The 13,391-nt window shown below is 40.8% G+C and overlaps 1 protein-coding gene across 1 annotated transcript in view; it reads left to right on the top strand.

Moving 5' to 3' along the window:
* MAD1L1 (mitotic arrest deficient 1 like 1) overlaps nucleotides 1–13,391 on the top strand; it is a 784,552-nt gene that overhangs the window by 41,672 nt on the left and 729,489 nt on the right. The window contains exon 10 of the mRNA XM_063430429.1: nucleotides 1,188–1,274. Coding sequence (XP_063286499.1) covers nucleotides 1,188–1,274 — 87 coding nt within the window. The remainder of the gene's footprint in view (nucleotides 1–1,187; nucleotides 1,275–13,391) is intronic.

The following is a 13,391-nucleotide window of genomic DNA, read 5'->3' as shown; positions in this document are numbered from 1 at the left end:
AGCGAACCCTTACAATTAAGTGGAATGTGCAGAGGCGAAATTACTTTTGATGAAGTGCAACAAGAGACAGGCAAGTGGATGGAATTATGCTTTTGTGAAGAGATGCATTTTCTGGAGTTGTGTTTAACGAGATAAGATGAGGTGGCTGACTGTATGTGTTCCAGTAGCTATTTACTAGTGGTGAGGATGAACGGATTTAGGAAGGAGTGCATGGATATGGCGATCTGACATGGGTTATTGAAGTGAAGGAACAGGAAGGATGAAGTTGTCTAGTGGGGGGTTAAGAGAGGTGGGGGGATTGAAGCTTCTAGTATTGTTCTGCACTTTGATCCAGAGCTTCCGGCCTTGTTCCTCTTGGCTCCCTCTACCTACTGTATGTTGCAGCCCATACCACCCTCTTTTTAATTAACCCCAAATTTCTTAATTTTTCATATAGAGTTCATATGTATAGATCCTTTAGGTTGTAAGCTCACAGGCTATCTGACAAAGCCCTTCCGTGGTTAGGTCTCAGCTCACTGGCAGGCTCTCTTTAACTTTTGTATTGGTCTGTGTATATACTACTGAACCACCCAAGCCCAATTGTACAGCGCTGCAGAACATGTTGGCGCTTCATAAATGCCAGTAATAATATATGACCCCCATGTGACTTCTGCTACCATGTATATTTTATTCCAAATGTCTTCTATGTGAAATGAACTCTTTAGCAGAAGATAATCGAACTGTATTCAGAATGAATATTAAAGTACCTACAATTTGCGTTGCTCTAATACTTAACATAGACTGCAGGTTAGCACTGCCAAGACCAGGAAGTGATCAGCCAATCATTATGCTCTTTAAATTCTCTTTTCGAAATGCTGGTTTTAGCCCACAAATGAATGCGCTGCCAAACTTTAGGGGCATAGCATGGGTTTCTGTAAACTGTAGCTTTGGTTATCTGATTTTTACATTTGAAAAGTAGTTAGCTGAACTACAACTTCCAGAAGCTCTTGCTTCTTGATGAACCATGGTGGTATTGGGACAACCATTGTGCTATTTGTCCAGCAAAAGTGTGAATTTGTTTTATAGTGACACGTCCAGGATGGGCGGTAATTAGGTCACTGCGCCCCAGAAGCATTCATAAATTGATGTGATTCTGTTCATATATTATCCTTTTTTATAATGCATGTTCTGTGTCTTTGTCTTGCTAGAACTCCAGATGACCTCTCCAAACAAATTCTTGCCGTGCAGGAACGCGAGATCAAGTTAAAGGAGGAGAACTTGAAAATCATGAGCAGGTAGGAATATAACTGTATTACATTGTTTGCATTTCTATGTGACAGGGTTTCTCCTGGAGATATCTTTGTATTCTAAAGGGACTCCAACTTCTCTGAACTCAGAGATTTGTGTAAGTTGGTCAATATTTGGGTCAGAATTTCCTTCTTGACATCTCGTGAGCCCTGTAGCAAAAGAAAACGATTGGACTTTCAATATTCCTTTTTGAACAGATATTGTTCAACATCCACGGTTTACGGTTTTCTTTTTAATGTCTTTCAAATGTTTTTACCAGCCATGCAAGCTAATGATTAGGATGGATAAAGCTGATCTTGATAATATGCAATGTGTTGCTGTTACTCCTAAAAGCACGGCATCATGGTTTTGCTGGGGCGATCCCTAATATGTAAACTTTTCTATTGAGTTGCACATTGATTGCAGACAAAACCTTTGTGCTAGTTTCACTGCCCTCTAGTGTTTTACAGCTGAAAGAAAGCACAGTATTCATAAGGTTTTTAGGTAAGATGGACAGTTATTCTAAAACCCAGGTTAAGCCACACAACCAGAATTCCATGATGTGTAATTCCACACTACACTATACTAGATCATGCAAGGCAGAGGCAGATATGGTGAAATGGTCAATAACAGATTGATGTAATGTCTACGAAACTATAGCACTACATTAAAAGAACACTCCCAACATCTAAACGATTTAACCTTTCTAAAGTGCTTTATATGTGAAGAGTGTGTCAACTTTTGTATTTTATGAAAAGTGCAAATTTTTATTTGAAATTGGCACTTTTATAAATAAACCTTGTTACACCCACCCGGCTGTCAATCAACCGGTCCTGCTACTTCCTGGTTGTTTAGCTCAGAGGAACTAAACTCAAGAGACCGCAATTGCTCAGAGCACCTGCCTTGCAAAGACTTCTCATTGAGCTGCATTGGGGAGTCTGTGATTGGACAGCCACAGGAAGTCTGGGTGTGGTTAGAATGGGAGGGCTTGTAAAGGCTGCAGAGAAGATCTCCAGCTTTTGCAAGTTGTTTTTAGATACCCCCTGTGAAAAAAAGCATAATTAAATATTTACTAAATAATGACATTTATTTTTTGTATTTGGGCAGCAGAGTCTTCTGTAGCGGACCATGGGTAACCCAACTGGTTACCTCCGCTAATTCCTTCTCTCAGCCAGACTGGAACCATTAAAGTGTACAGACATCCATTCCCCCAGTTACCAGACGAAACATAGTTCTGGGAGTCAACTGATTTATTTCAGGCCTCACACGGCTTTTATGCACAGACCCCTACATGGGGTCTCCAACACAATAATACAGGGTTTTCATTCATAGGATCCTTTGTGCCTGAGAGATGGTTGTGTGAGGAAAAACCTATAATTCATTTCTCTCTCAGGTACAAAATATCTATACAAAATATACAGTACCCCCACCATAACTAGGAACCCCACAAAAGTTATATCCTCGGATAGCCCTAATCTGAGTGTATAACATATTAAAATATCACATTGATCATTTTGGTGAAACTGGAATGCCACTGGGGTACAGTTTGGGGTCCTGTGCGAACACCATGCAAGCAATTCTCTTAATTTTAGGGCACACACGCTCCCCCTGTTCGGTAGTTCCCATCTCCCGAGCGTTTTTTCTATAGTTGGGCGGGAAGTAGAACAGGTAGCGGTCTAATCTTTACCGTGGTTCGTGCAAGTGCCTAGCTGAAAAGAGCTCCTTGCACTCGACGACCATGTGCCACTGCCCATTTTCCGGAGACAAAATGCCCGCCATTCCTCTGTCGACCACGTTCATTTGGTTATACAAAATGGCGGCCACCCAGGGGAAGCATTCATTAATTACTTCCCTTGCGGTTTTGCGATTAAGTTGCTGGTGTGAACGATCTAATGGGGTATAGGGGTGGTCCTCGTTCAGGAGACGAATGGATGGTGTTTGTATCCTCTAGCTCCTGAACGGAAAAAGGCAAACCATTCGAAATTGGCGGTAGGTTCCGCCATATCTTCCTTTAAGAATAATAGTAATAATAATAAAAACAATGCAAAGTAGGAGTTTCAACTGTTACAAAACATCCAAGCATCCTAATTTGATTCCCTCACTTTCCTAAAGCAAAAGACTATTGATATTTCTTTTCAGCATTTTTTGTTACTGTATTATATCCCTTTCTTAGGTCACAAGTTGTTTTTAATTCACTGATCTTAAAGTGTTAAGATCCTTGGCTTTTGCTTCTGGGAAGAGGGGCGCACAGTTGGTTAAACACTTGCTCATTTTCTTGACATTTCAATGTGTTTGCAGCCCTCGAACATCAGAGCTGTCATTTGGCAACGCCAACAGCCAGGGCTAAAGTACACTCTATTACCGAATTGACTGATGCTTTACATACTCAAGTCATCTTTAATGCTTGGTTAAAATAGTTGATGACTATATTTGTTTGATTTTTAAATGTCAAGTGAGCCTATTCGACGCATAAATAAATGCCCTCAAAGAAGTTTGTCTTTTTTTGTAGGTCACAGTAAGATGGATTTGGGTGGGGGAAGGAGACCTTTTCATTGGGCTCAGTTTTTACAGAGGACATATTCTAAATTTAAAAGCCAAAGTTTAACTCTTTGAGATTAAAGAGTTAAACTGCTTCTTCCTCCTGGGGGGAAAGGAGGGGGGGGATAAGGGAGGGGGATGAGGGGCGTGTGGGGGGTTGTCAGAGTTATTTATATGCATACTTTCCAATTTTAGGACTTAGAATTGAATAATTCATCATGCTGTTCAAATAAGAAAGATTGGATTTTATTCAGTCTTTCGTGTTACCTTTTTTTTTTTTTGTCTAGAGACTTTAGATTACCTTCCTGGCTGGTACTGTGTTTAGGAATGCTGTAGAATTCTGGTGTTCTATTGATGAGTGATACTAGTAGGAATTTTGTGGAGAGGTTGATGCCACTGTTAAACGGCTGTATTTTTACGGTGTTAGCATATTTTTCATCCGTCACTGTTTAATGGCACAATCTGAATTCAGTGATCCTGTCCCACTGTCCAGGGTTTGTTTCCTGGTGTGCTACATCTGCAGATTCCCAGAAAATGCCACGATCCGGGTAGTATGAGAGCATCATTAGAGGCTTACTGATGATGTGGGGGCTATTAGCCTTTTTGTGCACTTTTGCTATGCTGCCTTGCCTCTTTTTAGGCAAACCAGCCACCTTTTCAGATGGACCCAACCCTTTGGCATGTGATGCTAGCTGTTATTGACCCCTATAAACCCCCCTATAAACATGTGTATTATATAAAAGTATGTTTATAAACTCCAAACCTGCTGTATTAACCCCACACCATGAAGAATTAACCCTCACACTGCTGTAGAATACTAAAAATGGTGCACTAAAGTGATAATGTTGCCAATTATGTTATTGGATGTATTATTTCTCTTCCAATATTCCAGCCTTCAGGACTAACCATGAAAGGATACCAAAATCAGACCCAGAAATGATTTTAGGTCCGTGCCCCTAGCAAGACCCTTGCACCTGACTTGAAGAGGTACTATAAGTGCCAGGGAATACAAAGCTGTATTTCCCCCTTCCCCTCACCAATGTAAATAAAGGGTTAAAAAACATTTATTTACTTACCTTTAACCCAGCGCCGATGTCCCGTGGCTCTGCCTACTCCGACATCCCTCGGCGAGCAGGCGCTAATGCGTAAGCGCAGCAAATTCTGCACGTGCATTAGACCTCTTCATAGGATTGCATTGTATTAATGCTTTCCTATGGTGAAATATCTGACACTGGATGTCCTCAAGCATAGCGTGAGGATGTCCAGCGTCCGTTACCAGACCAAAGGTCTGTTTGGATGCAGGAAGTGCCTCCAGTGGCTGTTTGGGTGCTGCAATGTTTAAGGGCAATACCGACACCCTGCCCAGACCATTGCAATGCAGTGGTCTGAGTGCCTTTAGTGTCCCTTTAACTAGATTTTCCAGTAATTTATTCCGACTTCACACGCCACCCACTTTGCATTGGCTGAGCCACACAGCAGAGATAATCTCCTAAATTACACTGAAAGCGCACTGAAAAATCTCTGGTCTGTTTAGCACATCTTGAGGATGAAGGAATCGCCCCTTTCTGTAGTTGTGGTTTGAAAGCCTGACATCTCGACGGGCAGCATTTTTTTTCTAGAAAATAAACTTCAGAGAATTTTTCTATCGGACAGACAAAAGCATTTTATTATGTTATCGCCATAATTTATTCGTTCTGTCTATATCTATTAATTACATTTTTGATAAACTTTAAAAATAATGTAATATTGTAAAAAAATATATAAAATGTATTCTTAGAAATATATATATTTAAATAAAAATATATGTTCAAAAGATCATTTAAATATTAGATGCTGCAATGAATATGATTAAATAAGTATTCCAAATGATCTATCAATCTATCTATTTCCATTTATTGTCAGTTGTATGCTTTAGTGTTAAGTTAAATCATTTGGCTGCTTCATTAACACTGCAGTGCAAATATGTTCATTTCTGCAAATGTGTAGGAGTGTATATATTTACTGCGGTGATCATATGTTGAAAGACTTCATTTATTAATGCATCAATGTTTATGGCAGAACTCGTCGGCAGAATAGCATCCTGGTTTGATGAATGCATCGGAAGATGAAAAGGCACGTCTGTTCGACATGGCAGCGTTAACTCTGCCGTTTCATTGAACCGCCAACAATACGCCGCTAATTAAAAGATATAGATAATATATGTGGATATTATAGAAATGGAACTTTGTGTGCGGTAGTGGAATTATATTCTGCAACAATTACGTCGCCAAGATTGCTAGATTCAAAGGGTGTTTACAGTTAAGCAGGATTTGAAATGTTGAAATATGATTTAATTTTCTCTTTAATCTCCCTGCTGTGCTGGAAGTTCATGTTCTTCTCCGCTCTAAAGTCTCCGGTTAGTAGGATTTTGTGTCTTTCTAGCTTATTGGAAGGTCCCTTGAGGATTCCATACGATGTTTTTTTTTTTTTATTATTGGAGAATGAAACCTTTGCTCTATGAGTTTAAAATGTTAGGGTTGCAAATATTTAAAGGGAAAGTAAATGGATATATACATATCATCTTAATGCAACTCTATCAACTTTTGGGGTCTTTGCATATTTTACAAAGAACCCTGATGGTGACATCGCTGCTTGGTGTTTTGTTGCCCAGATGTGCAGGGAAGGTAGGCTTTACTTAATCTTGTCCCTCGCGGCCACAGCCATCCCTATTTCCATCTGGGAGACCCATTTCAGCTCTTGGTGCTTAATTTGCTAGGAGCCCACGTCAGTGCTGTACTCTTGTGCATGAGCAAGAGTACAGCACTATATATAAGTAAATAGTATTTGGGGAACAGAGTATAATTTGGTGCTGCTATCACCAAGTGTGAATCACTCCAACACACAAAGAACAATACAGTGAAAGATAAAAATGTGGTGAGAGCACTCAGAACATGCAAAAATAAAAAATATATTACCAGACTTGATTAAAAATGGGAATATCTAGAACAATAAAGCACAAATACATAGAGTAATATTGTCATAAAAGAGATAAAATTAAAAAAAGGAGACTGGTTACACTCACATATTGCTGAGTCACTTTAAAAGCTGACTCAGACTTAGGGCTTTAGTGGAGATGAGACTTCTTCAGCTTTAGACGTCCTGTACCGGTTATGTTTGGTCTGCACTGGGAAGTGATTCTTCAGATTACTCCAGGAAGCAAGATCCAATATAAAATTTCTTTATTGTAAAATAACTGGGTATTAAAAAATAGTAACATCTATCTTTATCCAATACAGATAAAAAACGTCCTTGAAAGCACAATACCACGACGCGTTTCGGCACTCTCAGCCTTTCTCAAGTGGTCCGCTTGAGAAAGGCTGAGAGTGCCGAAACGCGTCGTGGTATTGTGCTTTCAAGGACGTTTTTTATCTGTATTGGATAAAGATAGATGTTACTATTTTTTAATACCCAGTTATTTTACAATAAAGAAATTTTATATTGGATCTTGCTTCCTGGAGTAATCTGAAGAATCACTTCCCAGTGCAGACCAAACATAACCGGTACAGGACGTCTAAAGCTGAAGAAGTCTCATCTCCACTAAAGCCCTAAGTCTGAGTCAGCTTTTAAAGTGACTCAGCAATATGTGAGTGTAACCAGTCTCATTTTTTTAATTTTATCTCTTTTATGACAATATTACTCTATGTATTTGTGCTTTATTGTTCTAGATATTCCCATTTTTAATCAAGTCTGGTAATATATATTTTTTATTTTTGCATGTTCTGAGTGCTCTCACCACATTTTTATCTTTCAAGAGTACAGCACTGATATCTGTGGAGGATCCCGCTGGAGCCTTCATAGACAATGCTATTTTTCACACATTCCTCACAATGGACAGCTGTAGGAACCAACAAAACCTGACTCCGCCATGTTCAAGTGTAGGGGATAAACAAATGACAAAGTAGTCCCTGTTTTGTTTCATAACTTTTGACTGCCTTCAAAGTTCAGTGAAATTCCAACACGGTCAAAGTGAGTATTTGAAAAATATTGTATCTTTAAGAAAATTCTCAATTTTGAGTGCATTCCAAAAGTGTATAGATCAATTGGTGGTTACTTATCTTTTCTGATCGCTGTAGCTGGAGGTAAGTTTTACTCGGGTAGATAAAGATTTTGTCAGATGAAAAAAACAAAAAATGGTAAGCCGTAGAGATGTAGTCTATTAAATGAGCACTATAGGGTCAGGAACACAAACGTATTCCTGACCCTATAGTGTTAAAACCACCATGTAGCCACCCTGGTTCTTTCATGCCTCTAAAAATGAAGTAAACTCTTACTTGAATTCAAGCCTGCAGCTGCATAGTTTGTCCATGTTTCCTTTAGACCTGCCCACTGCCTGCTGACATCATTAGAAGTGGTAGACTGATCCAATCACAATGGATTGGCTGAGACTGACAAGGAGGCAGATCAGGGGCAGAGCCAGCATGATTCAAACACAGCCCTGGCCAATCAGCATCTCCTCATAGAGATGAATTGAATCAATGAATCTCTATGAGGAAAGTTCAGTGTCTGCATGCAGAGGGAGGAAACACTGAATGTTTGGATGCATTTTAGGCAGCAATGCCCCAGGAAGCACCTCTCACAGCCATCTGAGGAGTGGCCAGTGGAGTTATCACTAGGCTGTAATGTAAACACTCAATATTCTCTGAAAAGACTGTGTTTACTGCAAAAAGCCTGAAGGTAATAATTCTACTCACCAGAACAAATGCAATAAGCTGTAGTTGTTCATGTGACTATAGTGTCCCTTTAAGTATATGGACAGGAGTTTACCCTATTTGTTATGCATTAGGTTTATACGTTATAAACACTTTATAATTAACATGCATAAAAGCAATAGACTGCATTTCTGTAAATCCCCAGACTTTGCAGCAAGTGCTGACCAAACCAGGAAGTGGCCCACCCAGCCACGATACTCCTGTAAGTTTATGGCTCTCTAGTTTAGCTGTTAGCTTTATAATGGAAAAATCTGACACCTAAATCAACTCCCTGAATTCTGTAATTCACAGCATCTCAAGATTTTAAAAGTACTTTGATGGACAGAAGAGAGTGTATCACACATAGGGGAGCGGGGCTCGGGGCTTAAAGCTGCAGTGTGATCTTCACATGGCTCCTATTGTATGATACGTACCACGTGGGCTTCTTCATTAGTTGAGGTTCAGCACTATGTTGATGGGAAAGGCAATTAAGGATTTTAAATTTAAAAGTAACCATGCCCCATGTACCCAAGTTTGGGGGCAAATTACAGATTCTATCAGTCTTTGATACACTTTGTTAATAAGGAAGGGGTTAACGGTATGAAATTTGTATTCTATTTTCTACACTTCCATATTAAACAATCACTGAACAGCAATTGACTGTCATTTCTATCCACCTTTTTAATCCCATTGTAAAGTTTAGTGAGGTTGCCTCGAAACCCCAAATTAATTTCCTTGAGATTGCTTTTATTCCTGACAAACTACTGACTGCGCAGAACAACATTGGAATCTTGCAATTAAATGGAACTAAATATAAGTGACATGCTCCGTATCGGGAGTTGGAGTGCCTAGGTGTGGAGACTGGTGATAATGATCTGGAATCATACAAACAGCTGCTATAATGAAGGTTGTTTCATGATCACTTTTATGGGCCTGGGACCTTCCTGCACTGCAGTCCACAAGCAATTGGCTACACTTAGGAGCTGCGTTTAGGTAATGAAAGGATGAAGTTAATTACCAGTCCTATTTAACTGCTGTGATTAGTTCCATGCCTGTTTTTTTATCTTCTCTCGGAATACTGAATTCATTTTCTGTAATCCCATTTTGTGGTCCTGGGTGTTCATTTCATATTCCAAATGGAGATCCGGCTGCTGCATTCAGCAAAGTCGAATCCTATCGGGCGCACACAAGGCAGATTGTGCTAGTTTAATGGCTATTTTTATCTATTAATGAAAAGGAACATAGAAAGTTCTGTCGACACGCCATTGTTCTTCCGTGTAGCCATTGTTGTTCCATGCACCATAACTACCCATTTTTTTTATGCCTGTCATGGAACTATGAGCTCCTATACACCTTTTTTTTTTTGTACAACCTGCATCTGTTAACCCCTCATCCTATCACTAGTTTCTAAATGGAAGGACACATTATGACATTTAGTGTGAGTTTAGGAGGTGAAAATGGAAGGATTACCTCAAAACGTTCTCTCCTTGGTTTCTGTAGAAGCTGGCAATTTGCAGAGAGTGAATTAAAGTTTTTTACCCCCAGATTTAATGTTTTTTTATTTATTTTTTTGTTCATTATCTATTCAATGCATTAAAAGTATCTGTGTGTCATCTTTTCAAGAAACACGACAAGCACCATAAACACTATAACGATTATGGTTCCAGGAGTGCCCTGGGTTAAGCTCCAATGAAGCAGTCAGGCTGTTTTTGAACGGTTTGACTTCTTACCTGGAATCCAGCGGGCATTGCTCCCTGCCCCTCTACCATCCACAGATAGAAGGGCTTAGCTCACGAAAGCCAATGGAAGTTCATGCTGAAGGACTTCCGGCTCTCTGGTGATGAAGGCGGGATTTGCACCGAGCGATCTCGGGTAAGAAGTCAAACAGTTTGAAAAATATTTGATTTCTAACAGTGTGTGTGTGTGAGTGTGTGTGGGGGGTGGGGTGGGGGATCTGCAGTGGTTATGGTATTTGTTGTGGTTCTAAACTAGTAATGAAAGACCAATTACAGATGCTTACACTTATAGATGGAGACTTACAGATGCTGAAAAATTATACATTATCTGTCTGGCCCCGCCCCCTCTGACTGAACACAGTGACCTGTGCATGGCCCCGCCTCCTCAGACTGAACAGTGATCTGTGCATGGCCCCGCCACCTCAGACTGAACAGTGATCTGTGCATGGCCCCGCCACCTCAGACTGAACAGTGATCTGTGCATGGCCCCGCCCCCTCAGACTGAACAGTGATCTGTGCATGGCCCCGCCCCCTCAGACTGAACAGTGATCTGTGCATGGCCCCGCCCCCTCAGACAGAACACAGTGATCTGTGCATGCCCCCCGCCCCCTCAGACAGAACAGTGATCTGTGCATGGCCCCGCCCCCTCAGACAGAACAGTGATCTGTGCATGGCCCCGCCCCCTCAGACAGAACAGTGATCTGTGCATGGCCCCGCCCCCTCAGACTGAACACAGTGATCTGTGCATGGCCCCGCCCCCTCAGACAGAACACAGTGATCTGTGCATGGCCCCGCCCCCTCAGACAGAACACAGTGATCTGTGCATGGCCCCGCCCCCTCAGACAGAACACAGTGATCTGTGCATGGCCCCGCCCCCTCAGACAGAACACAGTGATCTGTGCATGGCCCCGCCCCCTCAGACAGAACACAGTGATCTGTGCATGGCCCCGCCCCCTCAGACAGAACACAGTGATCTGTGCATGGCCCCGCCCCCTCAGACAGAACACCGTGATCTGTGCATGGCCCCGCTCCTCCCATGGTAATCCCTTGGAGGGAGAGCCAGGGCCAGAATGGACACTTCAGAACTAGCAGATACACGCACACACACCTCATATTGCTGCCACACGCACACACACCTCATATTGCTGCCACACTCACACACACCTCATATTGCTGCCACACTGTCCATGCACACACAACAACACATACTGCTACTAATCACACCATTAGCCTTGCACACTGCTACACCAACTACTACAACATGCTGCTTCCAACATTATTACTCACACACACACACACACGCTGCTTGCAACATTTTGCACACCCTCTGCACAAACCCACCGACACAAATAGAAACTCATTCAGACACAGATATGCACTTAAACATTTATACACACGCTCACTTTTTTTGCACAACAAATTTTGCCTCTTAATGCTTTCATCCTAAGCCTGGAATTTTACTATGTGTGCCAATGTTTTTCCATCCATACCAGAAGCACATGGGTTATGCTGGCCTTATTGCATCAGACACATGTCTATCATTCCTGTCCAATCTTCTGCTGTAGCCAGAGGGTGTTTCTGGAAGACCTCATCAGGTGTAATTTCAAATCACTCTAACAATTTTCTGGGAATTTGATCATGACTGATTTCACTCATACGCTTACAAGACTTGATGTCAAGTTACCACATCGTTACTGTAATAACACTTTCTCTTTAACCCCTTAAGGACACATGACATGTGTGACATGTCATGATTCCCTTTTATTCCAGAAGTTTGGTCCTTAAGGGGTTAAAGGGATACTGAGCTGTATTCCTGGCACTATCGCTCCCTCTGCCTCCCCCCTCCCTGCACATCACAAAACTAATGCACATGTGCGGTAAATACCGCGCGCACATTAGACCTCCCCATTGAATCAATGCTTTCCTATTTGGAAAAATCTGACGGATGTCCAGCGTCCGATACATGACCAAAAGTCCGCTACGATGCAAGAAGAGCCTCCAGTGGCTGTCTGGGAGACAGCCACTGAAGGCAGACTTAAAGCTGCAATGTAAACATTGCAATTTCTCTGGAACTGCAATGTTTAACATGGCAGCACTAAGTGCAATAGGGACACTGCACCCAGACCACTTCAATTAGCTGAAGTGGTCTGGGTTCCTAGCTGAAGTGGTCTGGGAATCTGTGGCACCAAATGCACTCTGTGTGGGAGGGAAGGGACTTATCTCCCCAAAATTCCTAGCTCTATTTGCAATTTGACCAATGTTTCAAACAAAGTACTTTTTCCGATATTAAGCCTCATGCGTGCCATAACATGAAGGATTTTGGCAGTAAACAAACTAACAAAAAAAACAAAAACAAAAAAACAACACAACCTCTTTTTCAGTTGATGGTATTTTTAAGATTTATTTTCTTTTTTTTTAACTTGACTGTAACCCATTTGTGCTAAAAGTGAAACAAAACTAATAGCTTTGTTAGAAATATATAAATTCTGTTTTAGGTTAAGACATTTCTAATTCAATGCACATACATTTTAAGTGAAATGTTTACCTTGCTTGGCCCAGCTAATCGAGCTCAGGCTTGTGCGTGTTTGTTTTTTCTTGAACTCTTTAGTGGAGATCAATTAGGACCATCAACTTCATGTAAAACCAATATCTCTTGCAGGAACAGCGAGTGTCGGGTCATTACTGACTCCACCCCCCATGATCAGAAGTGTTTTCTAATAAAAATGTTCAACATAAAAAGCTGAAAAATGAAGAAAATAGCTTATTTGCTTATCTTAGCTTATCTGCTTTGGAAAAGGAAAATAATTCTCCTTTAATCAAATATGTGCACAGAAAACAAAAATGTTATTATTAATTAGCCAATTTAATTTTGTTAGTAATACGTTATAGGTTATCATGCCTCCCAAGTGTCCCTATTTTCTATCCTAATGTCCCCTCTTTTCTAGGATCTCCATATTGTTGGTGTGTCTGAGTGTATAACAGAACTCCACAGCAATAATACTCCCAGTAATGTGTCTTTAATCTGCAATAAATGTGTTTAGAAATCAGTCTGTGTAAATAACATACATTGTTCTTATTCTAAATTACATTTTAATTGCATAATTTGTTATCAGAAAACTGTTAC

This window comes from Pelobates fuscus, chromosome 8 (genome assembly GCF_036172605.1).
Source record: "Pelobates fuscus isolate aPelFus1 chromosome 8, aPelFus1.pri, whole genome shotgun sequence".
Lineage (NCBI taxonomy): Eukaryota > Metazoa > Chordata > Amphibia > Anura > Pelobatidae > Pelobates > Pelobates fuscus.
The sequence above is the reverse complement of the archived record's forward strand: the minus strand, read 5'-3'. Positions and strand labels throughout refer to the sequence as shown.